The 23,093-nt window shown below is 45.0% G+C and overlaps 2 protein-coding genes and 2 non-coding genes across 6 annotated transcripts in view; 1 reads left to right on the top strand and 3 right to left on the bottom strand.

The window, feature by feature from the left end:
• The window catches only part of MPP1 (membrane palmitoylated protein 1), a 30,322-nt gene extending 23,196 nt beyond the window's left edge, over positions 1 to 7,126 (top strand). For 2 of the 3 annotated variants that reach the window (XM_032265184.1, XM_032265182.1), the window contains 6 exons: positions 534 to 640; positions 1,450 to 1,593; positions 2,475 to 2,555; positions 4,514 to 4,716; positions 4,987 to 5,061; positions 6,456 to 7,126. In XM_032265184.1, coding sequence (XP_032121075.1) covers positions 534 to 640; positions 1,450 to 1,593; positions 2,475 to 2,555; positions 4,514 to 4,716; positions 4,987 to 5,061; positions 6,456 to 6,632 — 787 coding nt within the window. In that variant the 3' untranslated portion in view covers positions 6,633 to 7,126. The remainder of the gene's footprint in view (positions 1 to 533; positions 641 to 1,449; positions 1,594 to 2,474; positions 2,556 to 4,513; positions 4,717 to 4,986; positions 5,062 to 6,455) is intronic. The other variant, XM_032265183.1, reaches the window with a different exon arrangement.
• Positions 7,127 to 8,533: 1,407 nt separating this feature from the next.
• On the bottom strand, positions 8,534 to 22,758 carry DKC1 (dyskerin pseudouridine synthase 1). The gene is made up of 15 exons (XM_032265180.1): positions 22,512 to 22,758; positions 20,619 to 20,686; positions 20,063 to 20,149; positions 19,629 to 19,720; positions 19,229 to 19,413; positions 18,547 to 18,611; positions 18,204 to 18,330; positions 16,848 to 16,978; positions 16,301 to 16,444; positions 14,660 to 14,780; positions 12,266 to 12,384; positions 11,493 to 11,596; positions 10,915 to 10,993; positions 9,898 to 10,035; positions 8,534 to 9,447 (listed from the first exon to the last, which is right to left on the bottom strand). Exons 1-15 carry the CDS (start codon positions 22,525 to 22,527, stop codon positions 9,379 to 9,381), a joined length of 1,545 nt encoding a protein of 514 aa, XP_032121071.1. The 5' UTR covers positions 22,528 to 22,758; the 3' UTR covers positions 8,534 to 9,378.
• Positions 11,065 to 11,194, bottom strand: LOC116541278. The gene has a single exon (XR_004264769.1). It is a non-coding gene; the product is annotated as a small nucleolar RNA SNORA56 (small nucleolar RNA).
• Positions 16,626 to 16,754, bottom strand: LOC116541277. The gene has a single exon (XR_004264768.1). It is a non-coding gene; the product is annotated as a small nucleolar RNA SNORA36 family (small nucleolar RNA).
• Positions 22,759 to 23,093: the final 335 nt, after the last annotated feature.

Genomic DNA, 23,093 nt, shown 5'->3' with positions numbered 1-23,093 from the left:
CCAGCTGATAACACATCCAACACTGAGCATCCCTCTGCCTGTGCAAAATAATCCCAGTGTAAAGATTACAACCTTTGTGGGGTTGACATTGAATAGAAATATTAGAATATATTACATGTAGTAATACAAGTTACTGTTTTGTGAAGCATTTGTTTTAGTTGTAGATGTGGGGTGTGTATATGTGTTTTGTTTGTAAACGTATGTGTAATGTGTAATACCGGCTTGCAATGTACAGTGTATTTCTTAGAGTGAGGTAGGGTCATAAAGGTTTGAGACATTTATAGTCTAGACCAAAGAAAGTGAGATGCGCTGAGAGGAGCCAGGTGCCCGACAGAGGGCAGGGCACAGTGCACGATGCACCATCGGTGTATGGGGCACTTTGCAGACATTATCTGCCACTGTAACAGACACTCAGAGAGTGAAGGGGGTGCTATTGGAGAATGAGTGGCTGGGGGGTATGAGAGAGAGTGGGGAGGAAAGGGGGCTTTTGCGCCAAGGATACGGTGACACCTTGATTGTTGTTTTCCTACCAGGCGAGTGGCAAGTGTGGCTCAGTCAGCTCCTAGCGAAGCCCCAAGCTGCAGTCCCTTTGGGAAGAAGAAGAAGTACAAAGACAAATATCTGGCCAAGCACAGCTCGAGTAAGCTTTCTGAGCCTTCTTGCTCCAGGTTCCTGGCAGCATTCGTGTATTTCCCAGTCTCTGCAGCCAGCAGAGAAGGAGAGGTGGTGCAGTGTACAGGTGCTGCAGTCAGGCAGTGGATGTAAAGGAGGGCTAGTGGTCTGCCCACACCTGCTCATCACCCCACCCCTCACACAGAAGTAGATGTAGCCAGAGCATCTGTACTAGGAGAGGGGAAGTGGGGTAAGAACACAGGCCAGAGGGAGAGGCCAGGGCCAGGTCATAGGGAGCTTCGTGCACCCTCCCTAGTGTTTTAGATTTTGTATGATAGATAGTCTGGAGCTAGTGAAGGGTTTTGAGCAGAGAATTCACATGGTCACCTTTCCATCTGCATTTCTCTTTCTGAGATGTCTCTTGCACACCACCAGCCAGGGAATAATCGTGGCGGTCTCAGGGGCTGTGGGCAGGGGAGGGGGTGGAGAGTCAGGATGACACCAGGTTTCCATCTTGAGCAGCTGGGTTAAGAGCAGCACCGTCCTCTAAGATAAGGGACATCCAGGAGGAACAGAAATAGCATTGGCATTCTTCAGTTCTAAGTGCCAAGGGAACAACTGTTACTGAAACTATGGAGAAGAGATGAGGACAGGAGACAATAAAGATTGGCTGAGAGAGATAGAGGAATGAGGAAGAGAGGGTCTAAAAGTTAGATAAACTCCCTTGCTCAAAATTCCCTCACCACACTAAAAATACAGTCCCAAGTCCTTCCTCCACACCAACCTCCCTGGCCTCATCTCCAGTCACTTCCTGCCTGCTTGTTAAGATGCTACCAGGGTGTGGACCACTGTTCTCCCCAGCTCTGGACATGAACACTGCTTGGTTTTGTTTGTCTCTAGTTTTTGACCAGTTGGATGTTGTTTCCTATGAGGAAGTCGTTCGGCTCCCTGCATTCAAGAGGAAGACCCTGGTGCTGATCGGTATCTTCTTATTGCCTCATTTGCACATTTCTGTCTTTGTTTTCCTCCTGTATCATGTGCTCACCCCCAAAAAAGGCAGCGAGGAAGAAAAGAAGTGAAGTATCTTGGGTTCCCCACATAGAGTAGGTGTGAGGAATTCTCTGAATTTTCACGTGCACTTCATCTGGGTCCACCTCACAAGTAAAACTAGACCTTACAAGTTTCTCTACTATTTAGCAACCAATTCTTTCGGGTTAGGTTTTGTGCTGCTAGATCCCAAACTAGGTTTTGCTCCTTGTTCATCTGTCTGCTGGCAGTGATACGCTTTTTAAAGCAAATATGTTGCAGCTTCACTGGCACTTTGTTAGTATTCTGAGCTGTCAGTCACCCATATAAGCCCTGGAAGCTACCTTCCCCCAAGCAGTGACTCTGACCTGAAACAGAATGAGTCCTTGCTTCAAACCCAGATATGTGGGCCTTGCCTCAGGCGGGTTGCTCACTTTCCTGTCTTAAGGGTTGAATTTTAGTTGGTTAGAGAATCTGTATTAAGGTTCTGGTAAAATTTCTAGTAAAAACACTAGCTTAAATTCAGTTCCACTTTCAAGAAATTTTAGAAAATAAACAGAAAACCTCATATGTTAGCTGGCTCCTCTGCAAAAGTGACAGTTAGTTACATTCTGAGTCTCAACCCTTAGTCCTCAAAAACAGCCTTCTTCCCCAAATGGAAAGAAAAGACCTGAAGCCCCTTGGTGGCCCCAAATCTCACAGCTTAAAGGCCCTGACCCCCGCCCAGATGCAATCCCAACTCATGTTCACCTGTTGGTGATTTCCCATCCCTGCTCCTCTCCCCACCTCTGTCTCTGGGGAAAAGAGATGGAAGATATTCTTCTCTCTCTACACAGGAGCCAGTGGCGTAGGTCGCAGCCACATTAAGAATGCCCTGATCAGCCAGAATCCAGAGAAGTTTGTGTACCCTGCCCCATGTAAGTAGCTCTTGGGCACCTTGGAGGGAAGGTAACAACAGGCTGAAGGACAGGGCATCAGTAGCACATGTCAACACAGTACCACTTTCCATCTGAAATACCCTAGTGTTATTTTGTTATTTTTATTTAAGTGTTTGATTAAAACTAAACAAAATATGGGAAGATGAAACTTTGTGCCCACAATTGCTCCACCTAACAAAACAACTTTTCTTATTGTTATTTTCTGTGCTGCTTGTCTATATAACAGAAGCTATAGTAAACATTTTTATACTGCCCAAAAAATTACAAAGTATTAAAGTCTGTGCATATAACTTTGTCATTTTACTTTTTAAACATTTTCTCATGCTCCTCTGCGATGTGCCTAATTCTCTTTGAGAACAGGTTTATAGCGCACCAAGTAGATGTACTTAGTGGATTTCCTGAGCTATCCAACTCTTGATGTTCAGTCTACCTCTAATTTTCATGGAATGTCTTCTAAATCAAAGCAGTGCCTAGGAAAGGCCCAAACTAACTGTCTCAACGCAGTTCTAGATATGGAGAAGAGTAGCCCAGTGATCAGGTGGAGAATTCAGTAACTCTTCCATTCCCAGAAGTGACAGTGCATGGTATAGTTGTATATGTTCCCAGAAAGAAATACAGTCATTCCTCACTTTGTCAATAGGCTCTTGGAAGTCTATGACTTAAAGTGAAATGACATATAACAAAAACCAGTTTTTTTACTCATCAACAATACAATGCAATGAAGTTGAACTAAAAACCATGTTATTCAAGGACCAGCTGTACATGATTTCACTTAAAGCCACAGTTTCCAAGAACCTACTGATAATATGAATAATGTTAAGTGTGGAATTACTGTTCTGCTAAGCAAAATAGAAAACCAGATTCTAAACATCATATTCGTATTTTTTTATTCTTTCTTCATTTTGCTTTGTTACACATGGATCATTGAGTTGCCTCCTTGCCAGGAGGAACATAGAGTCATTTCAGGGTCACGTTAAGAGCAGAAAGCAGATGGCCCCAGGAGTGAATGGTGAAGTAGAAATAACCAGTACAGGCTCCTCCTTCAAGAGAATCGCATATGGTTGTAGATTGAGGGGAAGGGGCCAGTTGAGAGATAATTGTGATCCAGAAGGCAAAGGAGGCAGTCAATGGAAGATGGAAAGAGGGGAGGTTTCAAGCTACAATATCTGGAGCATATTTTACTGATTAGACAATTTATATGAGTAACAGAAAACATGACTTTGGGCCAGGCGCGGCGGCTCATGCCTGTAATCCCAGCACTTTGGGAGGCCGAGGTGGGTGGATCACGAGGTCAAGAGATCGAGACCATCCTGGCCAACATGGTGAAACCTCATCTCTACTAAAAATACAAAAATTAGCTGGGCATGGTGGTACACGCCTGTAGTCCACGCTACTCAGGAGGCTGAGGCAGGAGATTCACTTGAACCCAGGAGGCAGAGATTGCAGTGAGTTGAGATGATGCCACTGCACTCCAGCCTGGTCACAGAGCAAGACTCCGTCTCAAAAAAAAAAAAAAAGACTTTTAAGAACAGTCCAACTTTTAACAACATGAGCTGAAACTAAACCAAAGTACTCTTCTTTCCGAGTCATGAAAAGGAAACCTTAAATACATTTCCAAGAAATTCTGACCATAGCCTATAGATCTGTTTTTAAAATATTTTCAGCTATCTTCATTTCTGAGTTTCAATATTCCTGAATTCGGTGGTTTGAGAGATATTACTTCATTTAGGGAAAATTAAATGTTTCCCGGGCAGATGGGGGGATTTCCTGGTCTGCATCACTTTTTAGCATCAGCTCTTCAGGAGCCCATGGGAGGAACCCCTCTATTAAACTCAATGCACCAAAGGCAGCTAGGGTTTCAACACAGACACCATGGTCCAAGCCCTCATGAAAGGGTGAGAACCTGGAGTTTGTCACAGATTTGGGTTCTTGTATAGATACAACACGGCCACCAAGGAAGAGTGAGGAAGATGGGAAGGAGTACCACTTCATCTCAACAGAGGAGATGACAAGGGACATCTCTGCCAACGAGTTCTTGGAGTTTGGCAGCTACCAGGGCAACATGTTTGGCACCAAATTTGAAACAGTGCACCAGATTCATAAGCAGGACAAGATTGCCATCCTTGACATCGAGCCACAGGTGGGTAGGCATGGAAGGGCAGGGACGGATGGGCTCAGCCACACAAGGGATGGGGAAGAGGGTGCTGAAAAAAGCAGTGCTCCTTGGGAATCTTCTTGGGGCTCAAGATTTCTGCAGCACTTTTAATGGAGTCATCCCGGAACAAGTACAGTAGTGCTGGGAATGATGGAAAATAGTATTGGGGTAAAGCTCAAAGCTGCTTATTGGAAGGAATCCATAATGGATTTTTTTTTCACGTTCTTTTTCTTCCTTCCTCCCCTTGTTTTCTAGACCCTGAAGACTGTTCGGACAGCAGAACTTTCACCTTTCATTGTGTTCATTGCACCTACTGACCAGGGCACTCAGGTGAGGAGAGGGTTGTGGGGGGTGGGTGAGAGTTCACTTTCTCTAGGGCCAAGAAGCGAAAGGGCATCACATTCATTTGAGTTCTGAAACCACTAGCTATGCCAGTGCCCATGCTAGGTAATGGGGACAAACAAACCAGATCCAGTCATTGTCCTGGAGGCACACAGTTCCAGTGGCACAGATGGACAGTTGAGCAAATCCTCATACAGCATATCACCTGTGAGTTTCTCTTTGCCTGTAGCATGTTGTCAAAATTTTCATTTTTTACCAATCTACTGGAGGGAAAACTGGCATCTTCACTCTTTTACTAAAAGAGATGATTGGGTACTTTTTCAGAAAAGGCCATTAGTATTGCCTTTTCTGAGAATTATCTGGTCATGTCCTTAGCTCATTTTTCTGCTGAGTTATTGGCCTTTGATTTCTAGGTAGCATATATTAGGGTAAGTAGCTTTTTGTGGTATCATTGTAATATCAGCTGCAATTATTTTTTTTTCCAATTTGGCATGTCTTTTTGCTATGCAGACATTTTTACTTTTATGTAGTTAAATGATTCATCTTTCATGGCCGCTTGGTTTTACGTCAAAGAAAGAGGCCTAAGACAAATACACACATTTTAAAAATTTGTTTTTTGTAGAAATGGGGTCTCACTGTGTTGCCCAGGCTGGTCTTGAACTCCTGGGCTCAAGCAATCATCCTGCCTCGGCCTTCCAAAGTGCTGGGATTCCAGGTGTGATCTTTTATCTGACTGGGTGCAGTGGCTCATCCATCATCCCAGCACTTTGGGAGGCTGAGGCGGGTAGATCACCTGAGGTCTGATGTTTGAGACCAGCCTGGTCAACATGGAAAAATCCCGTCTCTACTAAAAAAAATACAAAAATTAGCCAGGTATGGTGGCAGGCCCCTGTGATCCCAGCTAATATGGAGGCTGAGGCACAAGAATTGCTTGAACCTGGGAGGTGGAGGTTGTAGTGAGCCGAGATTGCACCACTGCACTCCAGCCTGGGCCACAGAGCAAGACTGTCTCAAAAACAAACAAAATCACCTTTGTTTTGGCATTGCAGCTCTGGTGGTTGTTGAAATGGCTCTTCCATGTTCAAAGGGCATTAAGTGAGAGATGCCGGTGAAGTCCATGCTATGTCTACATAGCTGTTCATCCTCCAGAGAGCTCTGATTAATCAGTCAGGGTTAGCCTGAGACCCTCTGAGAATTGCCATGGTCTTTTGAGATTGCCTCTTCATGCCCTACATTAACATTATATCACAATGTCTTCCGAGTTTGAGTCAAGTATGATGCACAGCTGAGCAACGCTAACAATTGCTGTTTAAAATCTGTCACTAGCCTCTCTGGGCTGGGGGTGGTGCAGCTTGCTTCATCTGTGGCTTTCTTCTTTGTAGACAGAAGCCCTGCAGCAGCTGCAGAAGGATTCTGAGGCCATCCGCAGCCAGTACGCTCACTACTTTGACCTCTCATTGGTCAATAATGGTGTTGATGAAACCCTTAAGAAATTACAAGAAGCCTTCGACCAAGCGTGTAGTTCTCCGCAGTGGGTGCCTGTTTCCTGGGTTTACTAAGCTTGCAGAATGGGGGAACCCACCGTATGCCTCTCTCCAGCATTTGGAACGTCACCCTTCTTGCTTTAAGACAAACAGGGCTGCTTCACCTAGTTTAGTGTCAGCTTCCAACTCTCTGCAGCTATCCTAATTAAGCCAGTAGGATTCAATTTTCTTGCTCAGGCTCTTGAAGGGCTGGGATTTGATTTTCCTGATAGATGGGGCTCCACTGATCTGGATTTCAAAAGGATCTCCAGAAATTGAGGGTAAGAAGTACTAACAAAAAGTAACTGCTCAAAGATGATGCACAGCAAAAGCAATGGACCCCCATCCCTCTAAAGCCTGCCCTCCTTCACCTTCAACTGTATATGCTGGGTATTTCGTCTTTTTATTTTGGAGAAAGTGTTTATAACTGCAACTTTCTATAATGCCAAAATGACACATCTGTGCAATAGAATGATGTCTGTTCAAGGGAAATCTTCAATAGCAATAAAAATGCTGTGTTAAAATGCCAATGACCTTGTAACTCTGGGTTTCCACACAAAAACAAATGTGACCCACTTCACTTAAGCTCCTGGACAACGCCATTAACAGAAGATGCCACTCTTGTGTTCAGATGGGATTCAGACGACAAACACCAGTGTCCTGGAAGAATCCCCATTCCTTGTGCCCATGCAGAAAAACACCCTAAGGTGGTTGTATCTGGGGGCGAGCCCATCGTGGACACATATTTACAAGGAGAAAAACCAAGTCTGGGGTCCAGTGGTACAGTAGAGGCTGGGCTAAGCCAGGGCTGGGGTTCACTCTGCACACCTGGCTCATGATATGGGCCTTTCCTTGCTGCATCCAAGGACTCCTCCACAAAGACTTTTTTTTTTTTTTTTTTTTTTGACAGAGCCTCACTCTTTCACCCAGGCTACAGTACAATGGCAGGATCTTGGCTCACAGCATCCTCCACCTCCCAGGTTCAAGTGATTATCCTGCCTCAGCCTCCCGAGTAGCTGGGATTACAAGCACATGCCATCACACCTGCCTAATTTTTGTATTTTTAGTAGAGACAGGTTTTGCCATGTTGGCCAGGCTGGTCTCGAACTCCCGACCTCAGGTGGTCTGCCTGCTTCAGCCTCCCAAAGTGCTGAGATTACAGGCATGAGCCACAGCGCCCAGCCTCTCTCTCGGTTTCTAATACCAAATTGAAAGAAATCGTAGAGCTTTCTCCCACTAATCTATGTTACTGAGGCCTTCAGATTCCTGAGTGTCCCCACCCTCGACTTCCTTCTCCCCACTCACCCTGCCATCAGCACCAGAAGTGACAGCTTCAGTGGGCTCCTACCACTTAGCCCAAGTCCAGATGTGTCTTGCAGATATATACGCCCTCCCCACCCTACCCTGGACACACTCACTGGCACCCTCCTGCCAGGACCACTATGTATAAATATATCAACCAGCTGGGAGCAGTGGCTCACAACCTGTAATCCCAACACTCTGGGAGGCTGAGGAAGGAAGATCACCTGAGGTCGGGAGTTTGAGACCAGCCTGGTCAACATAGAAAAACCCCATCTCTGGTTAAAAAAAAAAAAAAAAAAAATAGAAAATTAGCCAGGTATGGTAGGGCATGCCTGTAATGCCAGCTATTCAGGAGGCTGAGGCAGGAGAATTGCTTGAACCTGGGAGGCAGAGGCTGCCATAAGCCGAAATCACACCATTGCACTCCAGCCTGGGCAACAAAAGCAAAAGTCTGTTTCAAAATAAATAAATACATCAACCCTTTCCTTCCCTGTTCCAAAGAGATCACTGGTTTGTGGTAATCACTGCCGCTGAGTACTTGATCTCACATCAGTTGATAGGGCCCAAGGTAAACTGTGTGTAAGGTATAGAAAAAAAATGTAGAACCAAGCAAACATAAAGGAAAAGCATCACATTTCAAATAGGACATAAAGGTCTCTAGATTTTTAATCAAAATATTTTACATTTTTTGCTCTGCTAACATGAGATCACCAACAATAAGAAAACCCAACAGGAATACATAAAAACTTAACAAGTTGACTTTAATGAGTAAAAATTACAACGTTCTTCTCCCAGCAATGAACAGTTTCATTCTTTAAAAGTAAACGAGGCCTACAAGAGGGCACAGGAACAAGTAGTCAGATGGATTTAGGTGAGCACTGTACACAAGCTTTGAGGAAGTGCAAAAGGACTGACCTCTAGGCCAGAACAAGATGGAAAACTACCAGGCCTGCCAGACCTACACCCAGACACCAGGATGGACAAAACTCAGTTATACTGAATTCAGAGACAAAATTCAGCGACACTCTTTCACTTATTTAGGGTTCTACACCATTTCACTGAGCAGACTTAGTTTTTGTGGGGTTTTTTTTTTTTTTTTTTTTTTACAAACCTTTTAAACAGAGGGGATAAAAAAAAACGCAAACTAGGACTACAATGTTAAAACAGCCACTAGCAGACAGCTACCGACAGTTACTGGGTCTGAAGGTGAGGCTTCCCAACTCAAATCGAGAGGTCATTGGGATAAACTCTGCCTCTTTTATCTTTCATCACCCATATCCTTAAAACAGGACAAGATGGGATGACCACACCAGGTAACATCACCGACGTCTCAAAGTAGCAGCTAAAATGTGCCAGAAGTCTCCATCCTGTCTAGAACCTATGTTCCACTCTCTCAGCAACAAAAGGATCTATAACGTGTTTTCTCAATAAGGCTTTAGTTTCTTCTCCCAGCTGGACACAATGCTTTAAATGGCCTTCGCTACTCAGAAACCAATTCTACCTCTTTTGCTTTCTTCTTCTTCTTCTTTTTTTTGGGAGTATCACTGTCCTAGAGAGAGAGAGAAACAAAGCTCATAGATAGCAACCACTAACAAAACTATGACTCTCCCAGAAGGAAATCTAGTAAGGGTCCACACAGTCAAGCAAGGCTATTTCAGGATCTGTAAGAATATTCTGGGTTAAATACTGCACCTGACACAAAGTTCTGTGGTCTACTTTTGGAAGTAGAAACATTCAGACCAAGCTATACATCCACTCCACCCACCATCAATAGAGTTCTAACTATAAGCAGTGGCGGCCGGGTGCCTCCATCTGTCCTTTCCACAGGGAGGGCAAGGGAACTCTAGGAACATGGGCAAGCACTAAAGGCACTTGGTAGCACCCCACCCCCTGGGACACAGCTCCTTCAAGAGAGTAACCAAGCTGGTACAACCTGGGTAATTCTTTCCCCATGCAGAGACTAAGCCAGCCCAAAGAACCTGAACGTGTTTACACACACCCCATCTCCAGGCTCGGCCCCACTCTCCAGACCAGCTTTGGCCTTCTTGTCCTTCTTACTCTTCTTCTTTTCCTTCTTGATCAACTGAGGAACTGTTGGAGGGGTCTCGTCACTTTCACTCTCACTCTCTCGCTTCCGCTGAGATGAAAGCAATTGGTTAATTGTTAGATCTTGGGCAATAATGGACAAGGTTCAAAACATAACAAGGCACCAAGATCCCAAATGAATGTAACAGGACATTGTCTGACTACAAACCCAGATAGGGCCCTAGTTTACTGAGGGTTTGAAGACAGTCTCATCCCCCAAATCCAAGAAGCCTTGGGGCAGGCGTGACAGGAACACCACAGCAGCAGCACGGGGCTTAGGGGCAGAAAGGCCCAGAAGAGCTGTTTCTCTCATGACTGCAAGGATCTCTGAGCGTGCTCCTGTGAGTCCTCATAGAAAGCAGGCAAAGCAGGAATTCACATCTGACAAGTCAGAAGCTCCTCCCACACAGCCTGTGCAGGATACTTAGTACCGCCCCTGGTTTCTGAGTGTAGACCTGTCATTCTGTGCTCTAATGCCAGCAGCTCCATGGGGTGGAGTTGCCACCCCATGCTTAACTGACTCTTTAAACACTGGGTGGTGCTGGGTTAAGATGCCTGCCAGTCTCTGGCAATTCTGCTCTCTGCTGAATTTTGTGTGGCCTCAAGTGTCCATTAGCCATGGCCTCTGATTTCAACATATCTGTCCTACCATTTCACCCAAGGTGGGGGCCAGAATGACACATGCACCACAACCCATTCTATTCCCGTGTTGCTGCCATAGCTGAGGTAGGAGTCAAGGCAGGTCTGATTCCTGAGCCCATATTCCTCCTCCCAGCAGACACGACAGGGAATACAAATCAGAGGAGCCTGCAGAGCCCAAACAAGCCCCCTAGTATGAGGCAGCTTTACCTCAGTCACAGGGCAAGACGAACACCAGTGCCTCTCAGGACTCAACTAAGCACATTCCGACTGATCACAGCACACCACTCACCTTCGCAGTTTTTGCTGCTTCAGCAACTACCTGTGGGGCTTTTACCACTTCAGCAACCACCTCTTTCTTGGCAGACTCACTGAAAGAGGAGAGATAGCAATGGGTCAAATTCACTGAATGGCTTTCCAGGGCAGTACTGATGCTATGCAGTGTTATCTGGCAAGTCTAAAGCCACCATCAAAATACTGACACTGGGCAAAAGAAGAACTCACCACTTACTGTTGCAGACACTCCCTCTAGAGTCCCACCAGCCAGACTAGAAAGGGTTAACTGTCTGCCGTGCAGGCTGAAACGCCTAACTGGCCTAGGCAGCCAACACCTCATGGGACCCGAAGAGTTAGTTCCTGTGGCCCTGCATTTACCAGTTTGCCCCAAACCACACGACTCCCACTCCCTTGGGGCTCTACAAACTCCGTGCTCACCTGTCCCTTGTCTCTTGTCCACGTACTCCTGCGTCCAAATGGCAAGTGGGCTCTGTCTACCCTCCCCGTCCTCACCTGTTGATGACGTACTCCTGCTTCGAGGCAGCAAGTGTGCCGTCTCTACCCTCCCCTGGCTCTAAAACATCCTGCCCTCACCTGTAGTCAACATACTCCTGCTTCCAGGTGGCAGGCGTGCTGTCTGTTGGTTTCCCGTGCTTGTCCAGAAGGCCCTGCTTGATCATCAGCTTCTTCTGACTGGCCTGATGGAACATCAAGGTGCCAACATTAGAATGGTTTCAATGCAGGAAGTGGGCGTGGTGACTGCACATAACAGAACAAGGTTCCTCCCTAGTGTATTCTCAGAAGGACCTCAAACTCCTATCCAGAACATTCAGAATTCACCCACTAACTCCAACAAACACAGGACTTGTTGAAGGTCACAAGGCGTATTAGTAAGAGCCTCTGCAGTGCCATTTGGTGACACACATCCCCACCACAGCCACTGTACTCTTTGGCCTTTGCACATGCTGCATGTTCCCATTGTCCTGAACTCTCCCCTCCCCTCTTCACTTAACTTCATCAACAGCTAACCCACTCTTCACACTGGCTTAACAACAACCCCTTCCCCAGTCTCCTTGACCACTGGACTCTCCAGGTGCCTGACACCTCTTTGCAATCCTTGGTAGCCACCAACATGGATGAAAATTACCATTCCACTGTGTGATTATGTAAGTAATGCCCAACTGTTTCCCCTCATTAGACTAAAATCTCTAAGGTCCAAGACAGGGCCTGTTTCCACTCATTGACAATCCGGAGCCCAGCACAAGACATGTCTACCACGGTGAAATACACCAAGAGCTGCCCAAGTTAACTGTTCTACAACGCCAAACAAAAGAACCTGGCAGGGCACGCAACCCAGTCCCACCTACCTTTGGCCCTAAACCCCACTTCCGAGGGTAAGTGTCTCTCTCCATGATCACTCTCTTGATCTTGGCTACTATACCATGGTCGCAGGTAGAGATGACTGCTGTGGTCATTAACGCAATAGCTACAGGCATTGAAAAAAGAAAAGAATTATTTGAAGGGGAAAGAATTGATAATTGATGAGCCCCAATTCTACTGTTCTATGCCACTTTAAAATTTTAAAACTCTGAGCTCTACTATTTTAGTTGGGGTTTCCTTTGCTCAGGATGTGCACATGGAAGAAATCCTCCATTACAGGAAGGAGGCCCTTGAAATGACATTAAACTTCACAAAGCACCTAAAGATACACAAAATGGGCTTGCAGCTCATGACATGTATAGAAATGGCATGCACATTCCCTTTGGGGCCACAGAGCCTTTGAAGTTTAAGGATTCCTTTACTGCTGCTGTCCATAGGCTGTGGCTGCCTTGCCTGCTCACAGAGCTAAGGAATCCTGATGACATGCTTACTTCTGGTGCAAATTAGACCCATTAAATGAATGGCTCTAAGGTTCATTCACTAAGAGGGTGCAGAGCATTTAAAGTCTTAAGAGACAATCCAATAGTAGCTAAACTTTCACGAGTTAAACACTGGTGCTTTATATGGAACCACAAAACACTCAAAATAGCCAAAGCTATCCTAAGCAAAAGGAACAAACCTGGAAGAATCACATTACCTGACTTCAAATTATACTACAGAGCTATAGTAATCGAAACAGTATGGTAGTGGCATAAAAATAGACACATAAACCAATGGAACAGAATAGGGAACCCAGAAACAAATCCACACACCTACCCTGAACTCATTTTTGACAAAGGTGCCAAGAACATACACTGGGGAAAAAAACAGTCTCTTCAATAAATGGTGCTAGGAAAACTAGATATCCATATGTACAAGAATGGGAGAAAATATCTGCAAACTACCTATCTGACAAGGTATTAATAACCAGAATATATAAGGAAATCAATGCTATAGGAAAAAAATCCAATAATCCAGTCAAGAAACAGGCAAAATATTTGAATGGACATTTCTCAAAAGAAGACAAATAAATGGCAAACAGGCATATGAAAAGGTGCTCAATGCTAATCACCAGAGAAATGCAAATCACAACTACAATGAAATATCATTTCATTCCAGTTAAAATGCCTTATATCCAAAAGACAGGCAATAACAAATGCTGGCAAGAATGTGGAGAAAAGGGAAGCTTTGTATACAGTTGGTGGGAATGTAAATTAGTCCAACCACAATGGAGAACAGTTTGGAGGCTCCTCAAAAAACTAAACTGAGCTATGATATGATCCAGCAATCCCACTGCTGGGTATATACCACAAAGAAGGGAAATCAGTGTTATCAGAGATCACAATAGCCAAGATTAGGAAGCAACTGAAGTGCTCATCAACAGATAAATGGATAAAGAAAATGTGGTACATATACACAATGGAATGAATACTATTCAGCCTTAAAAAAGAATGATATCCTGATAATCCTGTCATTTCCAACAACATGGATGAAACTGGAGATCATTATGTTAAGTGAAATCAGCCAGGCACAGAAACACAAACATTGTGTATTCTCACTTATTTGTGGGAACTAAGAACCAAAACAATTGAACTCATAGACATAGAGAGTAAAAGGTTAACAGAGACTGGGAGAGTAGTGGGGGGCTGGCAGGGAGGTGGGGATGCTTAAGGGGTACAAAAGAAAAAAAAAAGAAAAATCAGGCCAGGCATGGTAGCTCACACCTGTAATCCCAGCACTTTGGGAGGGCAGATCGCCTGAGGTCAGGAGTTTGAGACCAGCCTGGCCAACATGGCAAAACTCCATCTCTACTAAAAATACAAAAATTAGCCAGGCATCATGGTGCACACCTGTAATACCAGCTACTTGGGAAGCTGAGGTATGAGAATCGCTTGAACCTGGGAAGCAGAGGTTGCAGTGATGAGGTCGTGTCACTACACTCCAGCCTGGGCAAAAGAATGAAACTGTTTGAAAAAAGAAAAAAAAAAAAAAAAAAAAGAAAAGAAAAAAAAGCAACAAAAATAAAACCCACTACCACCAACAAAAATCAAAAGAATGAACAAGTTGAGTAAGACCCTACTATTTGATCGCACAACAAGGTGACTATAGTCAATAATAACTTGTGTGCATTTTAAAATAACTAAGGTGATAAATCACTAAGAGTAAAATAGGACTGTTTGTAACACAAATGATAAATGCCTGAAATGCATACCCCATTCTCCATGATGTGATTATTATGTATTGCATGCCTATATCAAAACATCGCATGAACCCCATAAATATATGCACCTACTACATAACCACAAAAATTTACAATTTAAAAAACAAACCTCCCCTCTTACCCATGCAGATTGCTTCTCCTTTGGTGGTGATAACCACAATCTCTTGATTGACCTCAATGCCATCCTCATATCGGAGAACACCTGGAAGCATGATCTTGGCCCCATAGCAGATGGCATTTACCTGCAGAGATGGCACCATGTGTAAGGGCCCCAGCTGCTGTCCTCCACCCCACACCCACACGAGATTAAGGAGGATAACAAGAGGGTGGGGCCTGACCAGGAAACAGAGCTAATGGCACTGACAGCCCACTAGCTGTAAGGGGCATGAAGGGACTCAGAAGAGCAGCAGCTACCTCCCTGTGCTAGGCACCGCTCTCTGTACTTTCCACACATGACTCAAAAGTAGTAAAGACTTTCAGGTTCTAGAGACTAGAGGTATTTTCATTTTATTTATTTTGTATTTTTAGGCAGAGTCTCCCTCTGTCATCCAGGGTGAAGTGCAGTCACGCATTCTCAGTTCACTGCAACCTCCGCCTCCCGAGTTCAAGTGATTCTCATGCCTCAGCCTCCCAAGTAGCTGGGATTACAGGCATATGCCACCACGCCCAGCTAATTTTTGTATTTTTAATAGAGACAGGGTTTTATCATATTGCCCAGGCTGGTCTCAAATTCCTGAGCTCAACCAATTTGCCTGCCCTGGCCTCCCAAAGTGCTGGAATTACAGGTGTGAGCCATTGCACCTGGCCAATATTTTCATTTTAAACATAAAAAACAGCCTTAGCATTCCTTAATTGCTCCTCTCTCTCCCTTATCAGGAGAAAGAATACATTTACTGGAGATACAGGCAATAACAGGCTCCAAAAGAACTTACAAACAAGATTAGTGAGGCCTGTTGAACCAATCACACAAAAGTCTTGGTATAGAATTTATAGGCCAATGGGTACAAGTTAAGGCCACCTCTTCAGAGGTTCAATGGTACCTAATGCACCCATCTACCTTACGCCATCTCTACCCACCTAGATCTCTTGCTGATCACATTCTACCCTCCCTTTATTTTCAGCCACAGGCCAATGGTTGGATAAGGAGAAGACATTACATTTACGTTGTCCACTGTGTGTGACTGCATTTTATTATGGTGCCATCTTTCAGTATTTATTATAGACTATATGCATAAAAAATGGAAACATCTATACAATTTAAGATTTGAATATAAGTAATTACCAACCACAAATATTTTAAATATCCAGAAATTTTTATCCCTCAAGTTACAGCAAGGACAATAGTATGTCTTATTTTATAAAAGGCTAATTATCTGATCATCATAAAAACATAGCTCACAGCCTCGATCTCCCGGGCACAAGCAATTCTCCAACCTCAGCCTCCCAAGTGGCTGGGAATATAGGCATGTGCCACCACACTTGGCTGTTTTTTATTTTTGTGAAGACAAGGTCTTACTGTGTTACTCAGGCTTGTCTCAAACTCCTTCCTGGGCTCAAGTGATCCTCTTGTCTCAGCCTGCCAAAGTGCTGGGATTATAGGCATCAGCCACTGTGCCCGGCTTAATGTGCCTTAAGTATGCCTACCATTAAACTTTTACTTTAAATTAGTATACTTGGTTTGGACTTGGAAAACAATAAAAGGAACAAGCGTCATCTGTGGAGTACATTCTGTCTAAACATGAACTCCTAAGCTGGAACTTACTGCACTGTCTTTCATAACCAGCCGTTTATGAGACGTCAACAGCTTTTCCAAAGGGTAAACAACTCGCCGCAGGTAACTCTCATCCTTGTGGTTATCATACAGCCACTGAGCATCAAGCACGTCGTGCATTGTCACCATGTGGTCCTGAAAAGCAGCCATATGTAAAAATAAATCAGTGTATTTGTATCTCAGCCCATCAGACCCCAAACTTCATAAAACTGAATGTAACTTGTCTGCTAATACAAGCTCATTATATCTTCAGCCTCTTCAGTCCTGTCTCTTCCAGGCATCTTTAACTGTTGATGTATTAGACCCAAGCAGGCATTTTTGTAGGCTGGGAGGCAAATGAATAGAATACTTTCTACCCAGTCATCTCCCCTAGCCCATTTTAATGTCCCAAAGTTTAATTAACAGAACAGGGAAGCTGCCCTGGACTGAACTCAACACTTTGGAAAGCGCCTTTCCCATGACATGAAGAAAGTGGAGTGCCACCAAAGGCTGGCAGACAGTAAAACAGCTCTAAAACTTCTAGCCCCATAACACATACCTTTTCACTCATGACTCCAGAACGAACCCTCCGAAGCTCCTGCATTTGACCACCAACTCCCAGTAACAAACCAAGATGCACACATAATGTCCGAATGTAAGTGCCGGCCTCACAACTCACCCAAAAGATTCCTAAGATACATACACAAGAAAAGCAGCACCTACTGTAAATACATCTCTAGTTGAGAAAAGCAGTTATCCTTTATCTGAGCCATCAAGACTAGAGGTGACAGACACAGGCCATGACTAGCACCATATGCTAAGGGCAACTACTTTTCAAAATATAAGCATTTGCAGCTGGGCGCAGTGGCTCACGCCTGTAATCCCAGCACTTTGGGAGGCCAAGGCCGGCAGATCACGAGGTCAAAAGACCCTAGAAAGCTGGGTCCCCCCTTCAATAGCATTGTGCAGCCGGACAATCCCCACATACTCTTTGCCTGAAAAATGACAAAAGAGTAGTCAGGTGTGGCCACTGAGTTTTCTCTTTTCTGTATTTCTTATAGGCTCAGTCACTCCCATTTTGCACAGCAGGAAAAGCAGGCAGTTTGACCTTGTGTTTCTATAACATTTGCATATAATTCTGATATTAGCACTAGAGTCACACAGCAAAATTTTTAACACTTAGTTGCAGGTATATTCAGCATGGTATGTTTCATGCATGGGAGAAAAATAGGCATTGTCTCAAATTTATAGCCAGGAGCTGTGGCTCACGCCTGTAATCCCACCACTTTGGGAGGCCGAGGTGGGCAGACCACGAGGTCAGGAGATCAAGACCATCCCTGGCCAACATGGTGAAACCACATTTCTACTAAAAATACAAAAATTTACTTCTGACAACTTAATCTGACCAGTCCTGCTAAATATTGCTATGTTAAAAAGACAAGTAAAATCCAACTGTTTGTTGTTGCTTTTTGCCATTTGGTAGCATTTTACACACAGGCTTCCATCTTCAGAATACTCTGGATTCAACAGAAAACCTTTTAAATGACGTTTTGTACAACAGAAGTCAAAATTGTGACAAATAAAAAAATACATGTAAAATATACTTTTCTGAAAACACTTACCTTTGAACAAAGCACCAAACTACATACACAAATGCAGAATGAAAACATTTCAATTTCAGCAGAAGTAGTCATAAAAGGTGTAAAAGCCACCTCACTTTACTAGGCACTGTTCACTTTTTAAACAAAAGACAATAAAAAATACTGCCCACAGACAATATCCCTGCTGTAGGGCAGGTTTCAGAAAATCTTCAACTTCAATCACATCTACTTTAACAGAACAGAGTCCTGAAAAATGTGCTCATACCCACTTGTGGTCTATGCCAATTAAGTTCCTCCCCGGCCTAATGACCCACCTAATCTTCTTTCAGGATCATATTCAATCATTTTGCTCTCGTAGATGGTCCTCACTCGGAGCTGCCTCTTTACTGCAGCAATAAGTGGGGGTCGCTGGAATAGGGCACCCGTCAGAGTTTCTAGGGCCTAAGAACAAACGCAAACCAAAACAACACCCTCATCAGAATGTATGTGGCCAGCATATGCCCCTACCATGTGCAGTCACTGGTCCAGGCTGGCTATGGCAGCCGACCGAAAAGGGCACAAAAGGAGTCAGCCAGGACCACTAACCCACCTCCAGACGTTTAGGGGCTCAGAGATCCAAGCTGACAAAGGGTATCTTCCTTAGAATTGCAGACTTACCCTAGAAAGCTGGGTCCCCCCTTCAATAGCATTGTGCAGCCGGACAATCCCCACATACTCTTTGCCTGAAAAATGACAAAAGAGTAGTCAGGTGTGGCCACTGAGTTTTCTCTTTTCTGTATTTCTTATAGGCTCAGTCACTCCCATTTTGCACAGCAGGAAAAGCAGGCAGTTTGACCTTGTGTTTCTATAACATTTGCATTAAGACAGATTTCATGGTGGTGATGTGGGAAAGGAATGAAGACACTTTCTCACCGGGAATTCAATGTACTGACAAGGGCAGTTGGGAGTACCCAGTGTACAGAGCCTGCCTGGAAAATGCCTTGCAAGATAAGCAGGCTTTTCTCAGATAAAAATGAAGGAAGGACACTTTAGGCAGAAATGGTAGCACACAGTGAGAAGCCTGGGGTGACAAGCTGAGAGCTGAACTTGGGCAGAGTTCTGCCTCCAGGCTACAAATGGATCCAGTCAGCTTGATGAACTCGTGCTTAGTATTTGGAATTCCAAAAGGGACAGACCACCAAGATCTGGCAGGGGACAGAAGGCACACAGAAACAAAACAATATCCTTGATTCAGAATTTTTTTCCCCAAATGAAGAAATAGTTTCCATCAGGCAAAACGTAGAAAGAAAATGCAGAAAGCTTCCACTCTAGCCAGTCCTTCCCTCCCTCCCCCATATACCTGCACTCTGTTGTGACTTCACCAACCGAGTGGCTCGTTCTATGCACACGATTAAACAACCAGTCACCTTGGGATCCAGAGTACCACTGTGCCCTGTCTTCTCCACCCTAAGTATCCGTCGAATCCAGGCTACCACCTCATGGGAAGAGGGGTTAGAGGGCTTGTCAAGATTAATGAAACCTGTCCTAGAACAGAAAAAAAAAATTTATGCATCACCCACTTGTGTTCCAATGAAACAACAAATCTGAAGAGTCAAAAAGAAAAAGAATTCACTGTGGGTACAGGTTATATATTCAGGACAAAGCTATTCTGACATGCTACTATCTTCTTGAATAGCTGGTGTGAAAGCATCAATTTCAAAAGAAAATAAGTTTCAACAGTGCCTCCTCCCAACGCTTACCTGATATAGTCCCCAATCTCTCTCTTCAGAGGATTTGAACCACATGCAAGAGGTGTATAGTGTGTTGTCCTTACATTCAGCTTATCAAAATTCTAGAAAGTGACAACACAACACAACACAAAACAAAATAACATGTCATGAACACATGTAAAACGAGAGTCAGCACCACTATGTGGCCCACAAATTGGCATAGGTCTGCAAGATGAAGTACAAAAACTGAGAACTAATTGTTTACAAGCTTAGCAATCTAATATTGTGGTGGTGACATATGTTGTATTCTACAACAGTGTTGAGTGCATTGCAATTTTTTTTTTAAACTTGGTTCTTCATTTCAGATACCTTAAGGAATCCTGCTTTAAACACTATCAGTCGTTTAACACTTGGAAATAACATAAAAGCAGACATTCACCTGATGCATGATCTTAACCACATACCTTTAGCAAAAGGGGCCACTGAGACGTGTCCAACTTAGCAACTTTGGATTCAGGTTTGATAAGAAATTCTTCAACATGTTGTATTTCCTTCCACAGAAGAGAAATATAACCTATTAGACTTCCCATCTGATTTTGAATAATTCCATTGCTACCACGGAAATGTGTGCCTTTTAAATAGAAAATAAGGCTTTCTATGCCTTTTCAGTGGGACCTCCAAGGGAAAGAGAGAAGAAATGAACCAGGAGTACAGAGGGGAAGTGAAATGCCACTAAGATGGGTCCAAATATTTATAGAGAAAGGGGGATAGTGGGTCTGTGGGTGGGAGAAGGAAGAGAAATTGAGAGGGAGCAGTTAAGGCCAGCACCATTTAGTAAGCTACCCCTGAAGGAGACTTGGACTGTCTGGGGCTGTCATATCAGTACTTTTTCACATCTACACAATGACCACCAATCCTGGCCCATTCTTGGAAACCTTTAAAAACACTTCTTTCCTTTAGTTTGTTATTTAAGTAAACCTTCTTTTCAGTCAAAGTGAAGTCAAACACATTACTACTCACGGCTACATCTTCTTCTGGCAATGACTTCCGCTCCTTTTTCTTCTTATGTTTCTTTGGTAAAATAATTACTAAAAAAAACAAACACAGGATTTGGGAATTTTCCCCAAGAATAAATGAGCATGAGTTTAAAATAAAAACCGAAATTAGGGCAGGTAGGAAATGGATTTTAGGTCTACAATTACAGTCACATGCCACATAATGTTTTGTTCAAGGACAGACTGCATATGTGACGGTGGCCTCCATAAGATTATAACAGAGCTGAAAAATTCCTATCTCCTAGTGATGTCTTAATGATCCTGACCTGTGTAGGTCAAGGCTACTGTGTGTTTGTGCCTTATTTAACAAAAAAAAAAAAGTAAAAACAAAAAAAAAGGAGAAGAGTTATAAATAAGGATATAAACAGAGAAAATAATTATGTACAGCTGAATAATGTGTTTATTTTAAGCTACGTGTTATTACAAGAGTTGAAGGAAATAGTTTATAAAGTTACAGTAAGCTAAGGCTGATTTATTCTGAAGAAAAATATATTTTTATAAATTTGGTGTAGCCTAAGTGTACAGACTTTATAGTCTCCAGTAGTGTAATGTCTGAGGCCTTCACATTCAGTCACTGACTCAACCAAAGCAACTTCCAGCCCAGTAAGCTCCATTTATGGTAAGTGCTCTCCTCTATGGGTGCACCACTTTTAACCTTGTGTACTATATATACATATACATTTGAGATGGAGTTTCACTCTGGTTGCCCAGGTACGATCTTGGCTCACTGTAACCTGTCTCCCAGGTTCCAGCAACTCTCCTGCCTCAGCCTCCCCAAGTAGCAGGGATTACAGGCATACGCCACCATGCCCAACTAATTTTCGTATTTTTAGTAGAGACAGGGTTTCACAATGCCGACCAAGCTGGTGTCGAACTCCTGACCTCAGGTGATCTGCCTGCCTCGGGCTCCCAAAGTACTGGGATTACAGGCATGCGCCACCATGCCCAGCCCCGTACTATATTTTTACTGTCCTTTTTCCACTTAGACATGTTTAAATACACATCCTCTCGACACTGTGCTCCAACTGCCTATAACATTCCCCACAGTACTGTGCCGTCCAGGTTTGGAGCCTAGAGCAATAGGCTACACCATCTACAGCCTAGGTGCATAGTAGCCTATGCCATCTAGGTTTGTGTAAGAGCAGTCTGACGTTCACACAATGATGAAATTGCCTAACGACTCATTTCTCAGAAAGTATATCCGTAGGTCAGCGAGAAAAAAAAGTGTGTAAGGCCAAATATATGGATCGCAAGGCTGGGTAACTGCCTGCAGGCTACTGCACGCTTAGGCTTCCCTTCCGGTTCACCACGTGGCTACGGCAGGGCTTAAACATCCCACAGAAGCGCTCACGCAGAGGACCCGACAGTTCCATAAGCGACCACTCGACTCTCCCCGCCAGCTTGTGGCCTCTAGAACTTTCTTGCAACTCGGAGCTATCTGCTCCCGGGTCCCTCGGCTCCTTTTCTTCTCGGCCCGTTTCCACCACCCTTGCTCCCATCGTCGCATGGAGCTATACTGGCGGAGTCCGGGCTGGCAGCAGCACAGACGCTGCCAAGACCCCCGCCAACACGGGGTGGGCAGCACGACAGATGTCTTACGACGACGACCGGGACCCCAGGGAGGCTTGTCGTCGGTGAGAGGCCCGAGCCCCGCCATGCTAAGTCACCGCGAGGGACTCCCACTCCCGCCGTCGCCATGGAGCCAGGGCCGAGCGACAAGGCCGGTCGGCTAAGAGGCCGACACGCCGGCGGGAATCAGAGGGAGGTGTGCGCGGGTCCCGATACCATCCCCCATCCCCCATCCCCGGCTCCCCGAGTCGCCCGGAGTTAGCACGGCCTGGACGCCTGCAGCCCTTACCTTCCGCATCCGCCATGTTACCCTGCACCGCGTGCGTACCGCCTGGTCCACCGCCCAGAGAACTACCGCAGACTCCCGCCGCCACAGTCTAGTCAGGCCGCGCTGCTAGGCCTGCCCATTCGCGCACAGCCCTGTGCGTGCCTCGCCGCGGGGAGGGAGGGGGCGGGGGCTTCCCGGGGGCGGACCCGAGGCGCGCGCGCGGGCGCGCGCGGATCTTCCGCGCAATGTGATTGGCTGGCTCGGCCAGGGTCGCGCGACTGCGCCTGCGCTTCGAGCCTCTACCAGCCCGGTGGGCCTGGGCTGGAAGCGCTAGTGCCGCCCTCCTCGGCAGCCCGGAGTCTGTGGGCGTGTCCCCAGCTGTCGCTGGTTCACCTCCGGGTTTAGCTCCGCGCCTGCGCCTGGGCTCACGGCTGAGCGCTGCGTAGTCAGTAGATCCTTGCTTTCTGACACCGACTCTCTCAAGTTTGTGTTGGATCAGTCCTGATTAAAAAGTGAACATGTTGAGGCTTGGAGAGGTTGAAAGCCTTTTGCTGCTTGTAGGTCCCATCCAGCTAGAGCAGATGGCCAGTAGGAGCAGACTAT

Source organism: Sapajus apella, unplaced genomic scaffold (genome assembly GCF_009761245.1).
Source record: "Sapajus apella isolate SASKATOON/1434 unplaced genomic scaffold, GSC_monkey_1.0 scaffold149, whole genome shotgun sequence".
NCBI lineage: Eukaryota > Metazoa > Chordata > Mammalia > Primates > Cebidae > Sapajus > Sapajus apella.
Note: the sequence above shows the minus strand (reverse complement) of the source record. Positions and strands in the feature narration are given on the sequence as shown.